We start from the raw sequence: 25,900 nt of genomic DNA, 5'->3' as shown, positions 1-25,900 counted from the left end.
GTCCTGTCTTCAGGTCACTAGTCAATGCTTCCAGGCTTCCTGGGACCTGAATGAGTATAAACATCAATATGATTATGGTAATTTCATTAATTTTGATGCCGATCCCATGTATGTGTGCATAATTTGTCACATACCTTGGAAAAACTGTTACTTCAATTGTGCATAGTAGAGTGAAGGCAGTCTGTACCCTTTTTATACCAAAAAACGTTGCTGACTCATTTTGTCAAGTCAAATAAGAATTGCTAGGATTCCAAAAGTCAGCTGTAGTGGCTTATACAGTTAATCAGAAGGCAAGGATGTCATTCCATTGGTAAAATGTAACAAGAAAAATAGATTCATTTATAAAAGAGGTAAGTCATTAGCCTAGAAATGATATCACACATTCCTGTGACTTAATAAACTGAGTAATAGGACAACATAGACATGTGCCTATGCTAAAATAATTACTGGGGATTAGGAAGTTATTTGGCTGAAACTCAGGCTGCTAATCCAATAAAATGGGTGTATTCATGCTAACAATGTCCCCTCCTGAATTGCTTTATTGGTACTATTTTTTTTCCAAAGTCTTATATCCATGATGAATATTTGTTATTATTTTCTGCAACTTTGGATTGTTGGATGGTATGAACTCTTTACAGCTGAGCTGCTTAGTTCATAAACATTTATTTAGCTCTTTAAAGTGTTCATTGGATAACCATGATGGTTCCTTGAGCCAATGGTTTGCTTTATAATGGCCTTTCTCCTAATCTGATAAAAACAAGCAGTCTTAAATTATCAAAACCAAACACAGTATTGTGTGTGTTTATATATAAAAAATTTATGTACACACACACACACACTGTATATAACATTTCAAATAATTTATGTAGGAACCATAAAACAAAAAGTATTAATGGCACTTTTTTGTTTTTGTATTAAATACAGACATATAATATGGGTTCACATCATATCATGTGACTAAGTTGGGGTGGGGAGACTTTTTGGCCTGAGGGCCACATCGGGGAATAGAAAATGTATGGCAGGCCATGAATGCTCACAAAATTGGGGTTGGGTGCGGGAGGGGGTGTGGGTTCTGGGGTGGGTCTGGGGATGAGGAGTTTGGGGTGTAGAATGGTGCTCTGGGCTGGGACCAAGGGGTTCGGAGGGAGGGAGGGGGATCAGGGCTGGAGCGGGAGTGTGGGAAGGGGTGCAGGTTCCGGCTAGGGGCGCAGGCTCTGGGGTGGGGCTGGGGATGAGAGGTTTGGGGTGCAGGAGGGTGCTCCGGGCTGGGATATAGGGGTTTGGAGAGCAAGAGGGGGATCAGGGTTGGGGCATGGGGAGAGGCTCAGGGGGTGCAGGCTCCAAGCGACGCTTACTTCAAGCGGCTTCCAGAGGCAGTGACATGTCCCTTCTCCGGTTCCTATGCGGAGGTGCAGCTAGGCTGCTCTGCGCGCTGCCCCATCCGCAAGCCTGCCCTGCAGCTCCCTTTGGCATGCGTAGGAGCCGGAGCAGAGCCATGCCGCAGCTTTCAGGACCCCGATCCTGCGCCCCAGCTGAAGCGCTGTAGCAGGGCCAAGCTGCATGGTCCGGCCCCTGACCCAGCATCCTAGCCAGAGTGGGTCCGAGCTGCGTGGTCCGGTCCCTGACCCAGTGCCCCAGCCGGAGTAGGGCCAAGCCACGTGGTCCAGCCCCCAACCCAGCGTCCTAGCCAGAGCGGGTCCGAGCTGCGTGGTCCGGCTCCTGACCCAGCGCCCCAGCCATAGCGCCGGAGTGGGGCTGAGCTGCATGGTGCAGCCCCCAACCCAGCACCCTGGCCGGAGTGGGGCCAACCCACATGGTGCAGCCCCGACTGAGTGCCGCAGTCAGAGTGGGGTCAAGCCACGTGGTACAGCCCCAACCCAGCGCCCCGGCCAGAGCAGAGTCGAGCCAAGTGCTACAGCCGCGACCCAGAGCCCCAGCTAGAGCGGGGCCAAGCCACGTGGTACAGCCCCCATCCAGCGCCCCGGCCAGAGCGGGACTGAGCCGCTGATGCTGCCCCTGACCCAATGCCATGGCTGGAGCAGGGCCAAGCCACATGGTACAGCCCCGACCCAGTGCCCCAGGCAGAGTGGGGCCGAGCCACTGATGCTGCCCCCGACCAAGTGCCACGGCCGGAGTGTGGCCGAGCCGCATGCTCATGGTCTGGCTTAAAACGGCCCTTTGGGCCCGGGGTCCCACCCCCGGCCTAAATAGATTTTCAATGTAAATTAAATGTATATTCTGTGATGCGAAATTAATTGTTATACAGCTCTGACAAACAAAATTATTATTTTTACTGTTGCCAAACCCAAACATCTAAAAATCATGACATATTAAAGAAAATATATGTTTTGATTTCTTTTGGTTCTGAGTCTTTAGGAGGCACTTAGGTCACATTTCCAAGCTTTTTCTCTGTAACCATGAGGCCTAGAAACTTTTTTTTTTTTAATTAAAGCTGATAGTTTCATATAGTCACTGTATTCTTGGAACTAGGGCTTCAAAGAAAACACCAATCATATGAGACTCCTCATAAAATTATGAGAGTGGGCATCACTGATGTAGAGGACCACATTGTGATAGCCTTTTACAAACATATTGGATGTTTTTCTAAAATATATTCTCTGGGAAATATTTTGTGGATGTTCTATGGACTGTGTTATATAGGAGGTCAGATTGGATGATCACAATGCTTCCTTCTGGCATATGAATCTATACATAAATAATAAAGTCCTTGCCCCAGAGTGCTCAATCTAGAATAATGACAAGAAATGAATACTGTTCCATATTCTAAATGAGATTGCAAAAGAGAAATTTAAGTGGGTTGTGTTTAGCAATAGAAGCAAAATCAAATTAATGCTTCATTTGTTTGCTGAGTAATTGTTATAAAGTCCTTTGTCATGACCACTGTCTGCATTTGTTTAGTTGAATTAAATAGGAGCCAAAACCTTATACAGATAAAATTCCTATTGAAATCAGTGGGAACTTTGCTTGAGTGAGGACTGCAGGATTTGGTCTTTGGTGAATAAAACAGTGTTTTCTGTTCTTATATAAATCAAAAGAAATGTATCTCTCAATTCTACAAATAAATGCTATTACATTTTAGCCTGCAAGTAAAATTTATCTTATCATAAAAAAGACTGCTTGGAAATAGAGAAATTTACAAATTTATACATATTTAGGTCATCCCATTTTACAATATTTTTCATTTTCTGTAGACTTTGTTGTTCTGAACTTGATATTTATTATTAAGGAGAGATGGCCCTCCAAAAACTTGGAAAATCATAAACATCAGTAATTTTGTTAAAGTATACTGGAGATAGATCTCTTCAGAAACATCCCAGCCAATCTGCCTGGAATTAGTCCATGAGCTTCTGAACATGAAGTCATGCAACATTTCATAAACTCACTAAAGATCATTTCAGCAAGACCTCATCTCTTGGATAATGTGTCTTTGATGTGTTTTGTTTGAACTAGTTAAGAGACAATTCATTGAACAAAGCATCTTTTTAACCATGCCAAAGCTCAACTGCCCAAGAGAAAAACATGCAGGGTTTTCTGGTGATTCTGATGCCACTTTAAAATTTGGAAGGTGTGAATGTAACTGTGAAGAAATACTACTTATGTCTGTTCTCCACATATGAGTATTTCAAAATCTAAGTGAAATTTCAGTTGATAACGAGGCCAGTCTATCTAGTTCAGGATTAATTATCTAGACAAAGCTTTGAGGGCTAGAATAATTGAAGTTAATGCCAGGAGATGCACGTTACATGTCCCTGTGCTAGCCTAGCTTCCTGCAAAATCGGATATTCGCTCCAAGGGAGGTCTTTTGATGTTTCCCTACTGTTTTCCCTTGATGTTTCTACTTCTTTTGGAGACAGCTTTAATTTGTGGCTGAGATCTTCAGGAGTCCCTCTGGTGGAACTTCTAAGAAAATCCATCTTGGCTGTGCCCCCTTCCCAAATAACACTACCACATTTTTGGGTTGCAGAGTCCATCCACAGCCACCACCTTTGAAGTTGAATGAGATGTTGTGGTTACTTTTTAGGGATAGACCCACAAAAGGACTAAATATTTCAACATCTACCTTTTAGGTGCCTTGCTACCCAGTAGCATCCACAGACCCAAGTTAACATGTTCATACTGCAGTACGCAGACCTTCTGACCTATATCCACACTGCTAAAATGGCAGGACTTAATTCAGAGTTCCAGCAGGACTCACGCTCTGACTCAGCACCATTAGTAGGTCCTGGGACCTGGATTCTGAGTGCTTGCTGATCTGAGTCGAACTGATTTTTGTGTGGGCAGAAGGGGGTTTGGGGTTAGACCTGAGTCAGAGCATGGGCGTAGAGTGCATTGTTTACATACAAAGACCTTTCACCTGCACTAACACTAAGTGTGGTCTTCTTTTCTTTAGAAAGTTGTACACTGACTGGCACAGTACTGCTGAAATGTTTAGAGAAGCATTCTCCCTCTTACCTATTTTTCTTTAACTAAATAAATTGTGTACCTTAATGTTGAAAAAATAAATTTCATACCTTGGGCTTTTCAAGTATTCCATGTTCAGCAAATAACCATTTATTTTGCCCATCTTCTAAGTGCCCATATACAAGCTTATACAACTACAGTTTAAATTTAGAATTTGCTCTCTGAAGAACAAACTGAAACAAAATGCAGGTTAAGTAAGCAATTTGGGAATTGATTTTTACTTTGAAAATGAAGATACAGCGTTTTTAAATGAACAAAGATCAAGTTTGATCCCTAAGTAGCATTTATTATGTTAACAATTACTAGGTCAGATTCATTGCCAAATTACACTGCAGTCTCATCAATTTCAATAGTCCTTATTTAGCAGGAGTATGGGTTAGCAAAATTAGACCTATATCCTATAGTTCCTTATAGATCTTAAATAATGCAGAGAAATAATTGGCCACATTTTCAGAAATGTCCTTGACTGTTACTCACATATTTGAGTGTACCAAGGTTTTGTATGCACATTATCACTTCCAGGTGCAAGGGGGACCTGGATGCACAGGGAGGGGCTTGTTGGGGGATTCTGGGTGCAACAGGTAATGGGACTCTGCCTGGGGGTTCCGGTGAAAGGTAGTTGAGGCTCAGTGGGCAAGTCTGAGTGTGTGGGGTTAGAGCTTAGCCAGGGATTTCTGGGGAGATCAGTGGGAGGGATCCAGATGCTGGTGGACTGGGGCTCAGTGGGATGGGGATCCAGGTGCATCTGGTTGGGGCTCGGTGGGGTGGGGATCCGGGTGCTCGTTGGCGTGGTCCAGGTGCAGAGGGAGTGGGGCTCGTCAGGTGGGTTCTGGAGGGGAAGGGCGTGATGCTCAGCGGGAGGGTCTGGGTTTGAGGGGGTCTGAATGCATGGGGGTTGGGCAGATGGGGGAGCAGCTCCCTGTAAAGTGATCCCTCTCTCTGCAGCTGAGGAGTGATGGGTTCAGAAAGTGCAAGTGGGAGGCGGGGGGATGTTTGCAGAGCTTTCTACAGCTGGGGGAGAAATCTGGGGATGGGTCTGACATGCCATGCAGGGAAAGAAGAAGAGGAAGTCCCGTCCTCTCCCGCCCAGCTGGGACTAGTAGCTGAGTCTGGCACAGGGTAGGAGTCATCAGCCGGTCTTCCTCAGTTCTGCCCCCTGCCCCACAGTGATTTACCTCTCTGCCGGCTGCCCTGGGCACCCAAAACATACTGTTGGGGAGGGTCATATGACTGCTCTTGTGGCTTCCCTCTGCTTCCCCATCCGAAAGTCATTTTTCTGTGGGGAAGCAAAGAAATTTATGGGGTACATAAATTCTGTGCATGTGCAGTGGTGCATAATTCCCCCAGGAGAAAAAAGACACCAGGGGACACTATAAGGCTAAGTGTGACCATATTCAGAATGCACTGCAAATTACACCTTTTTGCAGACGCCTCAGCACAATAACGGAAGTTATGGAACTACAACAACTGTGAAGAAGAACAGGAAAGGAAGGAAGATCAGTAAGATCCCAAACCTAGAAGAGGCAAGAAGCAGATTCACTTAAGGGCAGCTCTGTGATTCACCATTATTGTATTGTGCACTCAGATACCGTGTTGATAGGTACTCTGCAAATTCCTAGAGTAGATGGATCGGGCATTTTCTAATCTTGATGCTGTTTGTATTGGCTTTTTAACATCTGGAAGCTAAAATCCAGCTATTCTCTGACTTCATGGGGTATTTTTGGTCATTAGGAGCAGATGTTGGCTGTAGTTGCTGTCAATATACTTCTGTTTGTTTTTCTTTGATATCCTAGTGTAGTGGATTAAACTGAGCAATTTGGCAATCTCTCAGATTTTCAAATAAGCTTCATTAAGTTGGAGACCCTTTGCATCTCTCATGGTGCCAGACCAGCAGCCTATCTATACATGGTCCCTTCCTCTTAGACAAGAAAGAAACATTTTTCTTGTCTTGGCTTATCACTTTATCTGTAAACAAAAAATGCACAAGGATATTTTTGCCCTTTTTCCGTTATGCGAGGTTGGTAGGGTCTTTAGACTAAATAAATTTAATCTACTTTTGGGGTCTGATAAATCTTATCAGGAGGATAATTCTTCCCTAATTAATTTATCCCTTTTATTGCTCCCTTTGAATTTATTGTAAGAGGAGTTTGAATTGTGGAAAAACAGTTTATGAGATGTATAAATCTAGGGCAAGTCTTTATAAACTACAGTTGCTGAAAGGAAAAAGAGGAATTTTGTATTCCTGAATCCAGAGATTTTTTAATCTGTCCTGTCAAATGTTGAGTCCTAGTTCAATTGGTCATATGAATATTGTAGTAAAAAGTAGGCTGAATACTTACCCAGTTTCTATTTTTAACTACTTTTGGGTGATTGTTTCCAATTATCTTTTTTACAGAAAAGTGAAAATACAAAGTAATGACCATAATTTCTGCCTTGGGTATTTATATCTTATCACTATAGAATATAGGAGCTGATATACAGCAGGTAGCAAAGTACTTGTTTTCCAGGAATATTCTGGGGCAGTTTACCATAATTAATCTGAAATGAAGTTAAAAATGGCAAAAATAGTCTTAAGTCTTTACCCCCAAGGTAAACTTGGACAAATAAAACCTATAACTAACATACCCAGTAAAATCAATACAGATTTTAAAAATGTATACATGAAATTAAGAAAAGAAAAGCATAATACATACATCTATATACCTACGTATATATTATCTCAGGGAGGTCTAGGCAAATAACCAAAACTTGTATTTATATCTCAGACATTCCCTCCTCAAGGTCTTATTTAACAAAAAGTATGAATCTCTGCTGGTAAGTAGTGAAGGAATGTTTGCCATGTATTAATAAAAAAACCATTAGCCATATTTTCATGTACAAATAGTTCCATCAAACTATAGCTCCTTATCAGTAATGAAATCCAGACTACCATAGGTAAAGGGAATGCTCTTTGTTCGTTGCATTAAAACTGTCTCTCTCTGCAAACAAAGCCAAGACCAGAAACCTTCAAATACATACTCTCATCATGTAAAAGATCTAAATTCATTAATAAAAAATGTCTCAGTTGATCACGGAACTGGGATGACACACAGCTCCATCTGTCCTTCACAATATACAGCAATATCACTGTCCTCATGATTGTCCAGTGCTTGATCAAAAATCAATTTATGGATGAAGAACAGTTGGTTGAAGTTATAGTCAAATATGACAGAAGTTATTGTGGTTGGCAGACGAGTTTCCAGCCACAGTGCAGTCTCCCGGTCAAATCATTTTGCAGTTTGGGAATGTTCCTGGATTCATGAGTGATGTGTTCTGCCACTGACAGCTAACTAGGAGACTGTGTGCCATCACTGGGCTCTTGGATTCATCACTAACCTAAACTCTCACATAGCACTGTTCACATTCTATCATCTACATTTACCTAGGAGAATGCATCCTAACTTTTCAAAAGGTGATCCAGCCTTATTAATATGTGCCTTGACTACCCCTTAGTGGGACAACAGCAGTGCAGTCTACTTGAGCATGAAACAGTAATTCCAGGGTAAATTACAATTAGTACAGAGTTCAGCAGTGCACCTCCACAGCAACACAGGGTTCTGGAAGTATGCAAGGTCCGTTGTCATCTCACTTCACTGAGTTCCCCTAAAATACTGTGTCGAATTCAAGTTTCAGTCCTTATCTTCAAGATTTTTAAGGGTCTGAGCCCAGGCTTACCTTAAAGATTGCCTAAAGTTCCAGAATGAGGACCATCATCAAGAAGTCTGCTCCTCTGGCACAATAAAACTGTCTATCACAACCTTTTAGAGTGGTGTGCTGAGTCTTCATTTATTCACTCTAATTTAAGGTTTTGCATGCCAGTAATACAATTTAACATTTTTAGAAGGTCTCTTTCTATAAGCCTATAATATATAACTAAATTATTGTTGTATGTAAAGTAAATAATATTTTAAAAATGTTTAAGAAGCTTCATTTAAAATTAAATTAAAATGAAGAGCCCCCCAGGACTGGTGGCCAGGACCCAGGCAGCGTGAGTGCCACTGAAAATCAGCTTGCCATAGATTGCCTACCCCTGGTCTATGATAATGCTAACTTTCATTTATGCAGGAGACAAGAGCCTTCTTTGTAGCCAGTTCAAGACTGTGGAAAGAACTCCCTTAGGATCCATGGACCACCACAACAGTCATCACTTTTCATTCCAATTGCAAAATTGACCTACTCTTCACTCATAAAAATAAATAACATAAGCAATTTTAAAAAAAAATCCACACAGTTTCCTCCATGGGGAAAGGAAGGGAAAAAGAGATCCCGACACATGACTACTGCTAGTCATGTCACAATGCACTTCTGGAAGGTACTAAGATACCCTGGTGAATGACACAGTATAAGAACCTGAGTGGAATAGAATCTGTTAACTGTTTTCTGTTTCGTTACTGTTTCCCCAAAGTTTTGGACATACTTACTTTCCCTAAGAGAGTGTCCATATGTGTCACTGTATCTGCTTTTATATCTAGATTAGTTTGCTCAAGAGAAACTTGTAAAAACAAAGGACCATCTTGTGCTGTATATGGGGAGATACCATAATGATGAGCATTATTAGAAATATTAATGGGTTTGACACTGAATTCCAATTTATGGAATTTCCTATACATTGTTCAGTTGGGGAGAAGTGGGGAGAGTAAGCTGAGCCTTCCAAATATGTGGATGTTGTAAGGAGCATGAGGAAAACCCAGGTATCTCAGGCCACCTGTGGAGGACTGAGTTATGATGAGTGGGACACTTCAGTGCCTCCACATTATTTCATGGGTTCCCTTCCCTTCCATGGCAGTAAAACTGTCTTAATTGCCTCACAGTATAGCCAGCAAGGCATCTAGCTTGCTCCCAAACTGATGCTATGCTACTGGGCTACCAGATCATGAATTTAATTTTTCTGATAACCTTCCAACATTTTTTTTAAAAGACCAGTCTCTGTGGTAAGCACTCATTAAAAGTGCAGATTGATATTTCTGGAGGCTTTTGTTTCTTATTTATGCACATATAAAGCACAGTACGGACAGCAGCAATGGGATCTTTAAACACATTGGCACCTCAATGTGCTTTAGCCCTGACTTTGTGGGACCCCGTCTAAGGATAAGAGGACAATTGGCGTTTTGGCTTCCCTGCTGAGACCGTCAACAAGATTAACAGAGATGGTTGTGTTTTTTTGTGATTTGCACTTTTTCACTAGAAACTGGACTGGGACCATCAAACTTACTTCACATAGGCTATTGAATGGCTATCATGTGCTGCCTATTTTAGTCACCACCAAGCGACTGGATTCAGGATGGATTAGAGATTAAAGATTCTCTATAGCCCATTACCAACTTTTCATTTGCACTTATATACTATGGTGACAGGCACACTAAAAGTATGTACATAATAATAAACTTTGTTAGAATCTAATGGTAACTCTGATATTTAATTATGGAATGAGTCAGAACATGATTGCTTTCTATTCAGGTCATGAAAATCTTGAAACTCCGTCTGATCTAAAATAAATTTGTTAGAGCCTGATCCAAATGCTCACCGAAGACAGCTGATACATTCCCATTAATTACAATGGGCATTGGATCATGTTCTTGATAAAGCTATAAGAGATAACCATGGAAAAGGTACTGCATGCAACGTGTGTTATCTATTCCTTCATTTTTTAGTGCTCTAGCAGGATATAATGGCACTATCTTTGCATATGGACAGACGGGCAGTGGCAAGACTTTTACCATCACTGGGGGAGCAGAGCGTTATAGTGATCGGGGCATCATTCCCAGGACTCTGTCTTACATTTTTCAGCAGTTGGAGAAGGTACAGATCTTTGTCCTTTCATTTTCTTTAAAAAAAAGTCTGATTTACTAATACTGCATTGAATCACAGGAAACAATCTTAGTGGTAATGCTACAATAAGTCCTAACTTAAACCCACCAAACAAAAGAAATGCATATTAGCGGTGAAATCTAGTCTGACACTAGCCTTACCATAAAGTCAGCATGAGTGGTAGATGACCAGGTTGTGGCTAGGCATTGAAAAATAGTGGACACTATTGGAATTATTCCAATTTCTTATTTTTTGAGAGTACCACATTCAGGCTTGCCCAGGGTGATGTTTGATCAAATATTTGGCTGTGACAGCACCAACTGTATTATGCCTATGATAAGAGTTGCAATGCACAGATGAAATATGAAAATTCATAATCCTATATAACATTAGGCCAAGAAGACCAAATAGAAGATTGACCATCAACCAGTATTTTCACCCATCATTTGAACTACCTTGCTTTTTGTATGTTTGAGTGAAGCTCATAATATTAACTTTATGCAGTACAGTATTTGTAAAATTCATAATACAACTTGATTTTCCTGGATAAACTTTATTGACAGTCTTTAAAAAAAAATCAGGTTATTTAACAAGATTATTTTACTAGATTGTACTAATCCATGTTAATTGCATGGTCACGGTATAGTATGACCACTTAAATATCACAGATCCATAATCACAACTATTTAATAAAATATTGTGGGAAAATAGTTTCAAATTTCAATATCTCAGCCAGTTTAATTTTTCAAAAGCAAAGACATCCAAACCACAATAATTCTTTTTGTATGTGTGTCTCTTCTTTAACTTTAAATATATATGTAATATACATGCTAATATGAGTAAGAGGCTCATTCACTGACTGAAGTTTGGCATAGAGTGGGCAGACATTATGCAAGTTTCTCGGCATAGCTACACATGTATGCCACATGAACAAGTAAAACTGTAAATAGTAAAAAGATGTGATGAAAGTTTTTGCCCATAATGCGTTTTTCTCATGATGCACTTGTATGCCATCTGTTACATATTTAACTTTTTAATAGTGTCTTTAGATCTGCTTTAAAAGGTATCTAGACCTAAAAGACTAGTTAAAAATTGTCTGTAGAATACTTTCAAAGGTAGTAAATTGTACTCATAGGGGCAGTTTTGCAGATGTTCCACATGTAGCACTTCTATTGAAGCTAGTGGAAGTTCTTTGTGTGAAGAGACCATGGATTTGGTTTCAGTGTAAGACAAAAAGTGGTTAATATTAAATAATGAAAGGTTTACACAATTTCTCCATCTCTTCCCTGTGCCCTTACTTTGGAGTCTCCTTCTGATTCACCACTCCTACTCTCAGGACCGGCGCCAGAGTTTCTCGTGCCCTAGGCACACGGCCATTTCGCCGCCCCCTGCTCTGTTCCCGCGGCTCCAGTGGAGCTGCCGTAGGCATTCCTGCAGAGGGTCCGTTGGTCCGTGGCTCTGGTGGAGCTGCTGCAGGCATGCCTGCGGGAGGTCCACCGGAGCCGCAGGAGCAGCCGACCCTCCGCAGGCATGACTGCGGCAGCTACACCAGAGCCGTGGACAAAGGGACCCTCCGCAGGCATGCCTGTGGTAGGTCCACCAGAGCCGTCTGCTGCCCCCCTGGCAAAATGCCACCCCCTCAATAATCCTGGCGCCCTAGGCGATTGCCTAGGCTGCCTAAATGGTAGCTCCGGCCCTGCCTACTCTACTCCTTTTTGTAACCTTACCTGTTACTCCATTTCTGAGTTTTTCCTGAGCAGAGGCTGCCCCTCAGGACAATAATTCTCAGACAAAAACTACATTAAGATGGAGTTACATGTGAGAGCACATATTAAATAGTTAAGGTAAAATACATTACAGAAATGTTGTAGTTATTTGAAAACCTAGTGTTTATAAATCCAGTTAATTCAGAGTTAAGGTTAAATTTAAAAGAAATCTAGCCATGTCAAGTTATTGAAAATTGGTTGGGCCACCCAAGTAACATTACCGTAGCCCTGTAGAGACAACATGAAGGGACAAAAAGAAGCAATCTAATATGTCTTTAAAAATCAGCAAAATATAATCTGCAGTCACAAAAACTTAATCATATGGTTTTGCATAGTGTCACTGCAGAGTGAAGTTAAGGTTGTTTGGGTGCCCTAACTGTGCATTTCTGTTTGGATTTCTTTTAAGTTTAACCTTAACTGAATTTCCTGGGTTTATAATGTGTTCTTTTGGGATTAAGTACAACATCCATGTAATGTGTCAATGTAAACTATTTATAGTGTTATTTATTATTTGTATTGTGGTAGCAACTAGTGTTTTTAATCAGGTAGCAGACTCCCACTCTACTAGGCTCTGTACAACCATAACACAAGGGCAGCCCACACCCTGAGGAGTTTGCAATCACAGTAAATATACTCTATAAAGTATATGTACTTTCAACTGTCATTTAATCTTAATGTAGTATTTTCTACTAGTATACATGGGTTTCTAAATTTAAAATTTCATATAGCATCACTAAACAAGAAATGCAAAGAATGTTACCAAGTGATATTTTCAGTGATTTTAAGATCTTAACCTTAAACAATTTTTTAAAAATTTAAATTTTATGGCCAGTTTCACCAGTACACTTGGCTACTTATGCACAAGGGAGCAGTGCATGGCAGCGACAGCATACTTGCCAGTCCAGCTGGGTTTACAGCTGCTTTGTTTTTCCTAGTGCATCACAAAGAAGCTGGAGTGTGTGTATACCCTAATTTTCCTCTGCCTCCTTCACTCGCGGCTTTCCTCTGCACATGCATGTGGACAGTTCTTGTGGAATGCTCTGTAAAAGAGCATTATTCTTCATCCTCTGCTGAAGAAGAAACATTCATTTATGAAGAATAACAGGCTCATTCATCTGCCCATAATTAAAAATCTTCCATTGTAGTGTATGCACAAGATTTGAGTGAGTTTGAACGACATGGGAGGTTTGATGCATCTGCCTTGTTCTGTTGTTAAGTTCATTCAACAACAACAACAGTCTGACAGTAATGTCTACTTTTTTTTTAAAGAAGCCATATTAAAATTAATTTTAACTCCTAAATTATGTAAGTGATTTACTTGTAAATTCATAGAAATATCATTCTATATTTAAAAAGTAAGTGCTGTAATTTTGGGGGAGACTAAATGCTGTATTTTTCATACATAGAGGTTGAGTCGTTGCTTTTAAGTGCAAAAACACTACTCAGTCTTAATTATTGAGTACAATTGATATGTCTAATAATTCTTGCCAGTATTTAGTTCTTCTATACTACTTTTCATCTCTAGATCTTAAACTGCTTTACAAAGGAGGTTAAGCACCATTTTCTGCATGTTACACTGGTCTACAGTTTTTGAGAAGTCGTCTGCTTCAGAGATAAAATGTGGTATTTATTATGTATTTTGATGTGCTGAATTCAAATATGACAATTAAAACAACTGATTGGCTACTGTTTCTAAGATATTTAAGTTTTTACATTTTATGTCTATGTATATTGTGTAGATAGTAGAGTTTTAATCATAAATTGTAAACCTAGGTCTTTTCATGTGTTTATGGTTGCTTTACATGATAATATTTCACCTGTCCTGTTTATGTAACACTTTAAAAATCAGCAAAAGGGTTATATAAATAAAATTTATTATGAAACAAAAGGCAAAAAACTATTATGTACATAGTTTAGTCCTATTCAGTGTCTACTCGGCGCTTCTTGGCTTGTCTCTTGTATTCATTAAATGGAGCATCTCTTGTCACTGTCCAGCAATAGTCTGCAAGCATTGATGGGCTCCATTTGCCCTGATAGCGTTTCTCCATTGTTGCAATGTCCTGGTGAAATCGCTCGCCGTGCTCGTCGCTCACTGCTCCGCAGTTCGGTGGAAAAAAATCTAGATGAGAGTGCAAAAAATGTATCTTTAGTGACATGTTGCAACCAAGGCTTTTGTATGCCTTGAGGAGGTTTTCCACCAACAACCTGTAGTTGTCTGCCTTGTTGTTTCCGAGAAAATTTATTGCCACTAACTGGAAGGCTTTCCATGCCGTCTTTTCCTTGCCACGCAGTGCATGGTCAAATGCATCATCTCGAAGAAGTTCACGAATCTGAGGACCAACAAAGACACCTTCCTTTATCTTAGCTTCACTTAACCTTGGAAATTTTCCACGGAGGTACTTGAAAGCTGCTTGTGTTTTGTCAACGGCCTTGACAAAGTTCTTCATCAGACCCAGCTTGATGTGTAAGGGTGGTAACAAAATCTTCCTTGATTCAACAAGTGGTGGATGCTGAACACTTTTCCTCCCAGGCTCCAATGACTGTCGGAGTGGCCAATCTTTCTTGATGTAGTGGGAATCTCTTGCACGACTATCCCATTCACAGAGAAAACAGCAGTACTTTGTGTATCCAGTCTGCAGACCAAGCAAGAGAGCAACAACCTTCAAATCGCCACAAAGCTGCCACTGATGTTGGTCATAGTTTATGCACCTCAAAAGTTGTTTCATGTTGTCATAGGTTTCCTTCATATGGACTGCATGACCAACTGGAATTGATGGCAAAACATTGCCATTATGCAGCAAAACAGCTTTAAGACTCGTCTTCGATGAATCAATGAACAGTCTCCACTCATCTGGATCGTGAACGATGTTGAGGGCTGCCATCACACCATCGATGTTGTTGCAGGCTACAAGATCACCTTCCATGAAGAAGAATGGGACAAGATCCTTTTGACGGTCACGGAACATGGAAACCCTAACATCACCTGCCAGGAGATTCCACTGCTGTAGTCTGGAGCCCAACAGCTAGACTAGAGCCAATCAACAATTTTAAGCATCATTTTCGTTCTCAGTGACCCAGAATTAGTAAAGTTTGACTACATTTATTTCAGAAGCATTTTGGCTGTAGAGCAGTGTTACAGATGAAGAAACACAGGCACTTATGAATTATGCAAAATACTCCATTTGTTAATGGTGGGTTTGTGGGAAATCACTAAGCTGGAAGCCTTGCAATATATTTCACTTGTGACCAAAGAAAGTTGGAAACTTGCCTCCATAGCCAAAGGCATTATGCCACCTGTTTGTATTTTAGTAAGAAAAAGTTGCCAAATTTAATTCTTGTTAATTTTGGTACTTTTTTTTTAAATCTTGTCTGACCTTTTATGCCATAGATCAGCCTTGCATACATTTTTACAGAGGAGTTAAAATTTGAAATGCTATGTATATAGTATAATGAAAATGTTCACTGATTAACTGAGGAACATGAATGATGTCAATAATGGCTGAAGCTCTTGAGTCTCCCTGTGGCAGTTCTGAAGGGGGCTTCCTAATTTTTTTAGTGTGAAATTCATACCTCTCTTCACAAAGTATGAATATTCAGTCTTTTTGCAGGGAACTAAGCATGTGTTGGTGGAAATAGATTTCAAGACCCTGCTAGAGGGCCAATTCATCCAATATGCAGGCTTGCAATGTGGAGTTGCTACTATTCCAGCCTAGGATGAGTTTTGGACCTGTAACAGGGCGTATCAGGGCTCCCCTTGGTCCTGCCTGTGCTCTGCTCAACAATCACTCAGAGAACTTCCGGCTCAGCAGTCAGCAGTGCAGTTTATTTACACCGTGCAAACCCACTACCTCTCACCACATATTGCTGGAGGTCCCAACCTTAGGGGCTTCTCTTTCTTGTAGCCTGGAGGGGAGAGCTACCCCTCTCCTTCCACTCTCTGGTTTCTCCTCCCACCCCCTTTGCGTCCTTCTTTCCTCTGTGCCTACATATAGCCCCAGGCTAATCAGGCTGGCAGCTGTTCCAGCTCTGCCAATCTGTCTCAGCTTCCTCTAGTTAGCTCCAATTCACCTCAGCAGTTCCTGGTCAGCACCTGTCACATACCTCCTCCACACCGCCCCTTACTGAACCGCCAAGTTCATTCGTGCCCATCCTCTCTTCTCTCTACCGGATGGGGCAGTGTGGGAGAGTTCTCCTTCTACCTTCTGGTGACTCTTGGGGTTTTCCTTGTGAGGTTCCCATATCCCCCACCTGCAGAAGTTACATTGTGTAGGGGGTTGATGCCCCCATAGGTCTACCGCTACTCACAGGTCTTCACACCATTCGCACCTCCATGGGTGTCTCCCCGTCTTTCTCCTCTTTCCCTTCTGGCAGGGTTTCAGGGTTGATCTTTATCTTCCTCTGGACACCCAGGGCTTCCAATTCTGCAAGCCCAGCACAAGGGGCCTGTGTCCCTTCTCCTTGGGTCACCTTGAAGGGAGCGCCATTGGGCCTTTCTCCTCTGGTAAGGGTCCTGGGCTGGATGCTTCTCCTTCCCTGTTCCCTTTCCCCCTCAGGCTTTGTTGTTTAAGGGTTTGTACCTCATTCTCAGGAGGAAATTAGTCTCCCTCCTTACCAAGGCTTTGTGGCTTAGATGGTTCCACCCTCTTCTTTGGGGGACCTCCCCTTTTCCCCACTGTGGGCTTCCTCCCACCACCTCCTGTCCCTCCTGGGAAGGGTTCCCAGTCTGTGCCCACCACCTTTGGGTACAGCAGCCCTTCGACTACTCTGACCCATTTCCACTGAAACTTGTCCCGGACCTTGAGGAGCACCTGGGCAAGAGGGCAGAGTCTTGTATCCTCATGGACACACTCAAGGTCCATCCTGGCTCTAGGAATCAGCCAGTGTGGCTTTACTAGCCGCTACTGGATAAGCAAGCAGGCTGAGGCCGTGTCTACCAAGCCCCCCGGGGTACTCTTCCCATCATCACAGGTATGGTGGGGAATTTCACCCTCTTCCCCTTCCCTCCAGCGTCAGTCCAGCTGCAGAACTCACACTCCTTTTTTATGTCCTGGTTGCCCGCACTGCCAGCAAGTCATTGGTCAGGCCCTCCGGAGGAGCCCTTCAAGCCTCTTCTGCTCCAGGCCCTTTCTGGTCAGGGGTTTTCTGGGCTTTCTCTCAGACTCTGTCCTTGTAGGGCCACCCCTCTTTCCTGGGTAAGTCAGCCTCCACGTATTCCTCAGTCAGTTTCGTGGTCCCCCTCCACCGTGTTTGGTTGATGATGCCTAACCCATTCCTGTATGTTCTCAGGGAGGCTCTGTAAAAACTTTTCTAGTACCAACACATCCATTATCTCCCCCACTGTCTGGATGCTGGGTCCCAACCAGCGGGTGACCCAGTCCATCAACCTCTGGGCAAACATCCAGGGCCACAAACCTCCTGTTCACCTTGCTGAATGGAACTTCTGCTGATATTTGTCTGAAGACAGCCCCACCTGATCTAGGATGGCCTCCTGAACCACATTGTAGTTCCTGGTCTGCTCTTCTCTGAGGGCCATGTAGGCTACTTGAGCTTCTTCAGAGAGGTAGGGAGCCAGTCTCAAGGCCCAGGTTGCCCTATTCCATCCAGGTCCCATGGCTTCCACTCAAACATGCAGAGGAACGCAAGTGGCTCATTTTACATAGTCCTTGGCCAGGTGCCAATGGGTCATCCCCCCCGAATAGGGCTCACCATCCTCTGCAGGAGCTGCTGTTGAATGCTGGTTTGTTCCCATGTAAAGTCCTGCAGGCTCCTTTGCTGCTCGGCGTGCCAGGTAATCAAGGCATGCCTCTCTACTTGGTGGGCTTGCTGAAAACCTTGCATAGTCTTTTGCATTTTTTTCTGCTGCTTTACCAACCACTGCAGGGTCTCCTCCATCTCTGGGCTGCTGAACTCTTACTCTGGCTCAGGATCCTGGACAAACCCCCACGTGTAACAGGGTGTAGCAGGCCCTCCTCAGTCCTCCCTCTGCTCTGTTCCAAAAATCACTCAGAGACCTCCTGGCTCAGCAGTCTCCAGTGCAGTTTATTTACACAGTGCAAACTCACCACCTCTCACCACATATTGCTGGGGGTCCCAGCCTTAGGGGCATCTCATTCTTGCAGTCAGGAGAGGAGAGCTACCCCTCTCCTTCCACTCTCTGGCTTCTCCTCTCCCCTTGCTTGCTTCCTTCCTTCCTTCCTCTGTGCCTGTATATAGCCCCAGGCTAATCAGGCTAGCAGCTCTGCCAATCAGTCTCAGGTTCCTCTAGTCAGCTCCAATTCACCTCCCTTACTTGGAGCTGGAGTGACAGAGGGCTTGCTCAGCAGTTCCTGATCAGCACCCTGTCACAGGACCTGTGTAACTTCATAAATGTTGATTCAGTAGCTCCTCCCCCAACTATGCTAGCCTTCTTGGGCCTGGCATAAAGCCTCACTCTGTGAGAAGCAAAGAGTACACTGCCCCTCCAATCCTGCATGGCTGCTCAGCCTGTTCCTCCCCTCTCACAGAGGAGGGCCATTGTGGGACTTAAATGTTGCAATGGGCATTGTATGGACCCTATTCATCTGGGTGAATTTTTTCTCCTTAAAAAAGGAGATTAGTGTCCCAACACCTGTGTGCGTCATTGGACATGCACAAACAGTCTAGAAAAATCTTGAGTGGCTTAAAACTTGCTTTTTCATTCTCCCATCTTAACTAAAATGATTTAGTTGGAAAAGTTATTATATGGTTTAGATAAGAAATTAAAATTATGTGTTCCAAGTTTTTTTTAAGTCAGTGACTCTTAAATAGGAATTATTTTTGTTGATCCACAGAAGGGAACAAGTTTGAGAACCAAGCACTGTTGCCATGGATAAGGTAGGGGATTGCGGGGAGGCCATCGAAGGATCTTATGAAGTGGTCCTTGACATCAAAAGTGTAAGAACTGCTGCTGAAAGTTAGTTTTCACTTCAACCAAAACACAGAAAAATGATCTACTTTCCCATTGGACAGAAACAAAATCAGTGAGGAGATAAGTATTACTGTCAGGTTTCTAAGTTGTGACAGAGAGTGACGTTGATAGTCACTCATTACATCTGTATAAGAGAAAAATAAATTAAATATTCTTGGCAATTTTATATCAGTGTTCCCCAAAAGAGAAATGAAATTTTGTTTATATGCTGTAATATTAATTCTGAACCAATATAACTCATTCATTCTGCCACTCCATCAACCATGTGAGGGAAAACTAAGAAAATAAAAGTTGTGTATTGTCTGTCTGACTTCATGTGTTCTTTGTCCCTCTTTACTCCATAAGGTCCATGACTGAATTAAACTTTATTTCTTTAATTTAGCAACTTTGTGCAAATGTGAAAATGAAATATATGTTGTCATGGTATAATTCCCCACTCTGAACCTTAGTGTCCAAAAGATGGGGTACCAGCAAGAATTCCTCTAAGCTCAATTACCAGCTTAGTACTTGTAGCGCTGCCACCAACCAGGAATTCCAGTGCCTGGTACACTCTGGTCCCCCCTAAAACCTTGCCCGGGGAACCCCAAGACCCAGATCCTCTGGACCTTAACACAAGGAAAGTAAACCCTTTCCCCAGTACCTGCTCCCAGGCTTCCCTGCCCTGGGTTTTTTTCCTGGAAGATTACTGTATTCAAACTCCTTGAATCACAAAACAGAGAGGAGACACTTACTCTTCTCACTTACTTCCTCTCCCCTCCGACTCAGCCTGAAGAGAAGTATCTAACAACAGAGCTATAATTAGCCTTCCCTCTCCCTTACCTCCTTTCTCCCCCCAAATCGCTGGTGAATCCAGCCGCCCTGGTCTGGGTCCTCCAACCCCAGTATAAATATAAAAAATTCAGGTCTTAAACACCCAGAAACTTTATCTTAATTCAAACGAAGGAGAAAAAACTAGTAAAAATTTATCTTTGTAGAATTAAAATGAGATATAGGTACAAGGGTCCTTCAGTTATAGCACACTGGGAAATTTACACTCAAACCAACCGCTAAGTCTATAAGTACCAGTTAAAATCCCTTCCAAGCCAAATACACTTTGAACTCCTGCTAGCCAAATCACATTTGCAAATAAAGAAAACAAACATAAGCCTAACTCGCCTTATCTACCTAGTGCTCACTATTCTGAACTTATAAGAGCCTGTATCGGAGAGATTGGAGAGAAACCTGGTTGCACGTCTGGTCCCTCTGAGCACCCAGAGAGAACAACAACCAAAAACTAACAGCACACACAAAATTTCCCTCCCTCAAGATTTGAAAGTATCCTGTCCCCTGATTGGTCCTCTGTTCAGGTGACAGCCAGGCTCACTGATCTTGTTAACCCTTTACAGGCAAAAGAGATATGAAGTACTTCTGTTCTGTTAACTCTTACTTATCTGTTTATGACGTGAAAATAGGTAAGCTGATCATTTGACAGCTTACTGTCGTATCCTGGTTATCGTCTGGTCAGCCATTCCATGTTATGTTTGTACTGTATTTAGAGCTGTACCTACCGATCCTTATTCATAAGAGAAGATTTTAGTCACATGAACACCTACATGAGTAAGGGTGTATAAGATGGAGCCCCTAGAATAATTCCTTGAGACTAGATTTTGTCTTCCTCTGTCTGGTACTGTGCTGATTAAATAACAATGTAGGATGAAGAAATAACCATCTGATTTGTAGTATTTGCATATTTAGTTCTATCAAGAGTGCATGCAAGAACATTTGATTTTTCAGACTTGTTTAGGGCATTTAAAGTGACTGGCGCTTCCTAGTATTAAATAGCCGCACATTTAGGGACACTGCTCCCTCTCTGCTCTCAGATTGGCCACTTTTAAATTTGTGTGTGTGTTTTACTTTCCTCCTTTATCTCTTCTTGTTTCTTCTTCCTTTCATCTTTGTCTCTTTCCATACCTTCTCTTATTTCCTCTTGTCTTTTATAGCGGGCCGTTTCAAAAAAGGCTGACATGGGGGAAATTTCCATATATTCATACACTAGTCGAAAGTATATTTAAATATATTTAAAATATATTATACAAATATATTTGTTATTGTTTCTTTACTATGTTTTATGGTGAAATGTCAACTTCCCTCTTGGTTCATGAGGTAGACTCAGAAGCAAGGTGAAGTATCATTAGAGGAAATGTAGTTTAGCAGGATTGGAGATGGTGGAGAGAGACAGAATCCTAGAAGTATAGGGCTGGAAGTGATGTTGAGAAATCATCAAATTCAGCCCCCTGCTCTGAGGCAGGACTATGTAAACCTGGACCATCCCTGACAGATGTTTGTCCAACTTGTTCTTTAAAACCTCCAAGGTTCCTGTTGAGGCCCAGAGGCATCATAAGTGTTTAGCAGTGCATGGCATGTTTCTGTTAAGGCATTTTCTTTGTAAAACAGGTATTGGTATGCAGACGTCTGCAAAGAGCAATTAGCTTTTCAAATAGGGATACAGTCAACTCTGTAGTGAAGAATCTCATTAATACAAGGTGAAATTCACTTCTCCACATTCAAAGCTTGAGTAAATGGGCTTGTGTGTGGCTCTAAGTAGTGGTTCAGGAGGAATAGGGAGGATAATGTAATACACTGAACCAAGTGATAAACCATATGGCTACAGCACTATGCAGCAAAGGCCTGCAGCTCCGTGGATTGAAAGAGTTACTGCTATGCCTGTAGCTATGTGTTGATTCTTCAATTAAATTCATGTAAGTGCCTGTCTAGTGGTCTCTTCCCAGCATGCAGGGCCGGCGCTTCCATTTAGGTGGCCTAGGCAATCGCCTAGGGTGCCAGGATTATTGGAGGGCGGCATTTTGCCACGGGGGGGTGGCAGGCGGCTCCGGTGGACCTGCCGCAGTCGTACCTGCGGAGGGTCCCCTGGTCCCACAGTTACAGTGGAGCTGCCGCAGGCATTCCTGCAGACGGTCCGCTGCTCCCACGGCTCCGGTGGGCCTCCTGCAGACATGCCTGCGGCAGCTCCACCGGAGCCGCGGACCAGCGGACCCTCTGCAGGCACAACTGCGGCAGCTCCACCGGAGTCGCGGGACCAGCGCGCGGGGCGGTGAAATGACCGTGAGCCTAGGGCGCTAAAAACGCTAGCGCCGGTCCTGCCAGCATGCCCCCCAAAACCATCTGTGGTACACCAGAGGCTCAGGTGACCCTTGCATGATGGCAGGTGAATTCCATCCACACACACCTAAGCTCAAACGGTGGGCACTCAACTGACATAAAGGGTTTTCACAGGCCCCTGGATGCAAGTGAATTACACCCATAATAAGTGACATCTGCTTTACCGTCCATTCTTTCCATGATGCAAATTACCTCTGTTGGGGGCGATTTATTACCTGTGTAAATTGGAATCTCAATCCCAATCCCTGTCTCATTTTTCATGCTAGTAAAACATCACTGGAAAATAACAATATTAAAAAAGAAAAAAATTAAGTGAAAAGACAAAAACAGGACCATTTTAATCATTCAAAGCCAGATTTGCCAGGGTGCCAAGTCCATTTGCACCGTGTAAATGATCCAAAATTGCCTTAAAGTACCTACTAATGGTCAGAGGAGAATTCATCCTTTGTAGAAGAATCCTCTGTTGCTGTAAAGCTGGCAGAGGTGTCATAACTGCTTCTTAAACCAGCAGCACCTCTTCTCACCTTGAGTCTAAGAAAGCTAGGGGGCATGATAGAGCAGAGTGACTTTGTGCTCAGGGAATCTTACTCCAGTGATGTAAGTTAGAGCTGCTCTTAAACTTGCATCTCTAACTTGCACTGGTCTCTGGGCAGCTCAGGCCCATAATGGCACAACAGGCTCCTTATGAATAGACCAAGTAGAAAATTGATCTCTCAATTTCTAATAGCTTCTTTTACTTTCTTATTCAGAAATTCCCCTTACAATCTACATAGCTCCATGATTACATAATACAGATTTTTTTTTCATCTGCCCATAATGTGTCTTTTAAAACAGTTTTCTCTGAAACACTCTTCTGTCATGATCAATAAAAATCTCATCCTGGAAATATTTTATGCAGTGACAATGAAAGGTTCATGTCTCACGATAGCCTTTGAAATAAAATTAGCACATTGTATTAGAAAACTGCCTCTGTAAGTGTGATAAGGAGTGCTTTCCCAGTGATTTCGTCCAATGAAATCAATTAATTCACTTTTACTTTGGAAATTGCAGTTCATTATTTTGAGGTTTACATTGTTTGGCTTTGGCTTTGGCTTTGGGGGAGGAGAGAATTCTGTCTGCAGAGACCAGTTGGATTATTTTACATTATGGCAATACAGAATACATACAGAAAGAAAGTAGGGCTACAAAGGATAGCAGACAGCATATGCAGTGTTTAGGTATTTTGGTGAAGAACATGGAAAGCAATGTGCCACGGGAGTTTCTAAAATGAAGTAAATCTTTGATTATTTTTTTTTAGGGATCATCTCTTAATCCATAATATGAAAGTATACCTCCTTATGGTAACATGTTTTTTTGTCAGAGAAGTGAAAAATGGTATGTTACACAATTCTGTAACCAAGTTGCCGCATTCTAAGTGTATGCAGACTTTTTTAGATATATGGAACCAATTAAAAAAAACAGCCTGAACTTGCTTCTAATCATGGGCATAGGTCTTTTTTATTTTTTTAAGTCTTCATGCACATGGCAATGGACAGACTTGAAAGTATCACGAATTGAAAATGTAAAACATATCCAGCAAAAGAATGAGAGAGAGGGTGAGGAAGCAGCATGGAAGCTATAGTGATAAATTTGTCCATCTGCCCTAGGGCTTTGGCTGCTATTTATAGCCCTTTTAATTTTCTTTCCTATTCAGGACAGCAGCAAAGTGTACACAACCCATGTTTCCTACTTGGAAATCTACAATGAATGTGGTTATGATCTGTTGGACCCAAGACATGAAGCCTCCAGATTGGAAGATTTGCCGTGAGTAACAAAACTACAAAGAATCAGCAGGGATAAAAATATCACTTTCAGATGCCCTGTTTCCTTGATTTCCTTCAAAACTGTATGATACTGACCTCCAACTTAATTAACTCAAAATAGTTCATTTTTATCAACTTTTTCAAAAGCTTCCATTATTCTATTTTGTATGTTTAGACATTGTGAAAAATGGATAAGAATAATTGAAGGTGAACATGTACGAGACTGATATTATTGTACGGGAAAGGTTCACAGGAGCCAGTACAAGAAAGGAGAAGGGAGTAATTGTTCTTCCTTGTGACAATTCATCCATTTCATCCTATGCTATAGGAGTGACAAGACATATAGAACAGGGCAGCATTCCTCGAAATTAGTACACAGAAACCTATTTCAGTTATGCGCCTTTTCCTTCAGGAGTAATTATTTTTTAAATGCTGGACCTTGTGGAATGTAATGTGATAGTAAAGGCGATAAAGGCCAAGAGGGATTCCAAAACACAGTACCGTTTTTCAGAACAGATGATCATCAAAGTACAGTTTCTGCTGATGAAATATTTAATACATTATTAACATTTGCCTGAGCTGAGTACAGACCTTAACAAAACCCATTTAAACCCCATTCTGCAACATTTGAAGAGTAAGCAGTTTTGATAATTGGTTTATCCCAGTATTGAAGAGCATATGGAGGCTACATGAAGCACTGATTTTTTTTGTGTGACATTGTCACAGCTCTCATATATTCTTCAATTATGTGTTTGTAGAATTTATAGTGGTTGTGAAGATAGCCTTGAATATGGGAGTCATGTGTAAACTAATGCACTGTTGAGTTCCTGAAATTGTGGCTAGCCTGAAATAATAGCTCTGAAAAGTGTAAACTGCCTCATACATCTCAGTGAAATGTTGGCTCTGATATAGGAGAACTGAGGTGCTGTCAGTAAAAATGTGTGGCATATTGAAACATGAAGATCTGGCAACATCATAAATTCAATTCAATATCAAAATTAAGTACCTGTTTTCATATTAACACACAAATAAATCATTTTTTAAAATGTATGTAAAACTGCTCTAAAATTTCCACCAGTGCCACAGAATCTAGAGATTTTGCTGCAGAACTTAGATTCAACTTGCCACACCATGCATAGGTCCTTGGACAAAGTGCACCCTGCAAAGATTAGAGTAGTTCAACATCAGTCATATAAAATATGAACCTTTTAAAAAGCCATAGCTATGACTGGATTGCCTCCATTATGAGGCAGCATAGTCCAGCAGATAGTGGAGTCAGGCGACTGATTCGATGTGTAGGTAGCTAAGTCTCTTAACCTCTCTGTGTCTCACTTTCCTCTTCTGGAAAATGGGTATAATTATACTTACCTGTCGTTGTACAGTGCTTTGAGTTCTATGGCCAAAAATACTACTGTATGTAGACAACGCGGGTAAACCTCTGGGACATGTTATATATTTGCAGTTTCTTAAACTCTGCAGACAAATCAGAGTCTAATTTTGAAAAGAACCTCATTCTGATGTCCAGTCTTGCAGGTGTAAAATATCTGTGCCTGCAATTAGTTAGGGGGTGCAAATGCTATCATATAGCTATCCAATTCCTTGAATAATGGGCACAGTTATTTGTAGCCTGCCTAGGGAGTACCTGGAAAAAGAGAGTTCACTATTAAAAACAGAGTTCTCAGTGCTTATTAATATAATGAATTGTACAATATCAAAACTGGTTTCTATTTTGCATCTTGATTAAGCTAGAGTAGAGAATCTCTTGTGGCTGGTATTAGGGTATTGTTAGAAAGTTAAAATTACAAGGAGATTTGATTGTGAAATTAAGGCTGAAATGCACTGGGATTGATAATGGAGTTGCCCGGTAAGCCATATTCAGTAGTTTATGTCAGTATGAG

General features: G+C 41.9%; 1 protein-coding gene across 5 annotated transcripts in view; it reads left to right on the top strand.

The window, feature by feature from the left end:
- Positions 1 to 25,900, top strand: part of KIF6 (kinesin family member 6) — a 322,989-nt gene that overhangs the window by 23,179 nt on the left and 273,910 nt on the right. For 4 of the 5 annotated variants that reach the window (XM_075064272.1, XM_032790187.2, XM_032790186.2 and 1 more), the window contains 2 exons: positions 10,173 to 10,320; positions 23,894 to 24,003. In XM_075064272.1, the coding sequence (XP_074920373.1) occupies positions 10,173 to 10,320; positions 23,894 to 24,003 (258 nt within the window). The remainder of the gene's footprint in view (positions 1 to 10,172; positions 10,321 to 23,893; positions 24,004 to 25,900) is intronic. The other variant, XM_075064273.1, reaches the window with a different exon arrangement.

Source organism: Chelonoidis abingdonii, chromosome 3 (genome assembly GCF_003597395.2).
Source record: "Chelonoidis abingdonii isolate Lonesome George chromosome 3, CheloAbing_2.0, whole genome shotgun sequence".
NCBI lineage: Eukaryota > Metazoa > Chordata > Testudines > Testudinidae > Chelonoidis > Chelonoidis abingdonii.
The sequence above is the reverse complement of the archived record's forward strand: the minus strand, read 5'-3'. Positions and strand labels throughout refer to the sequence as shown.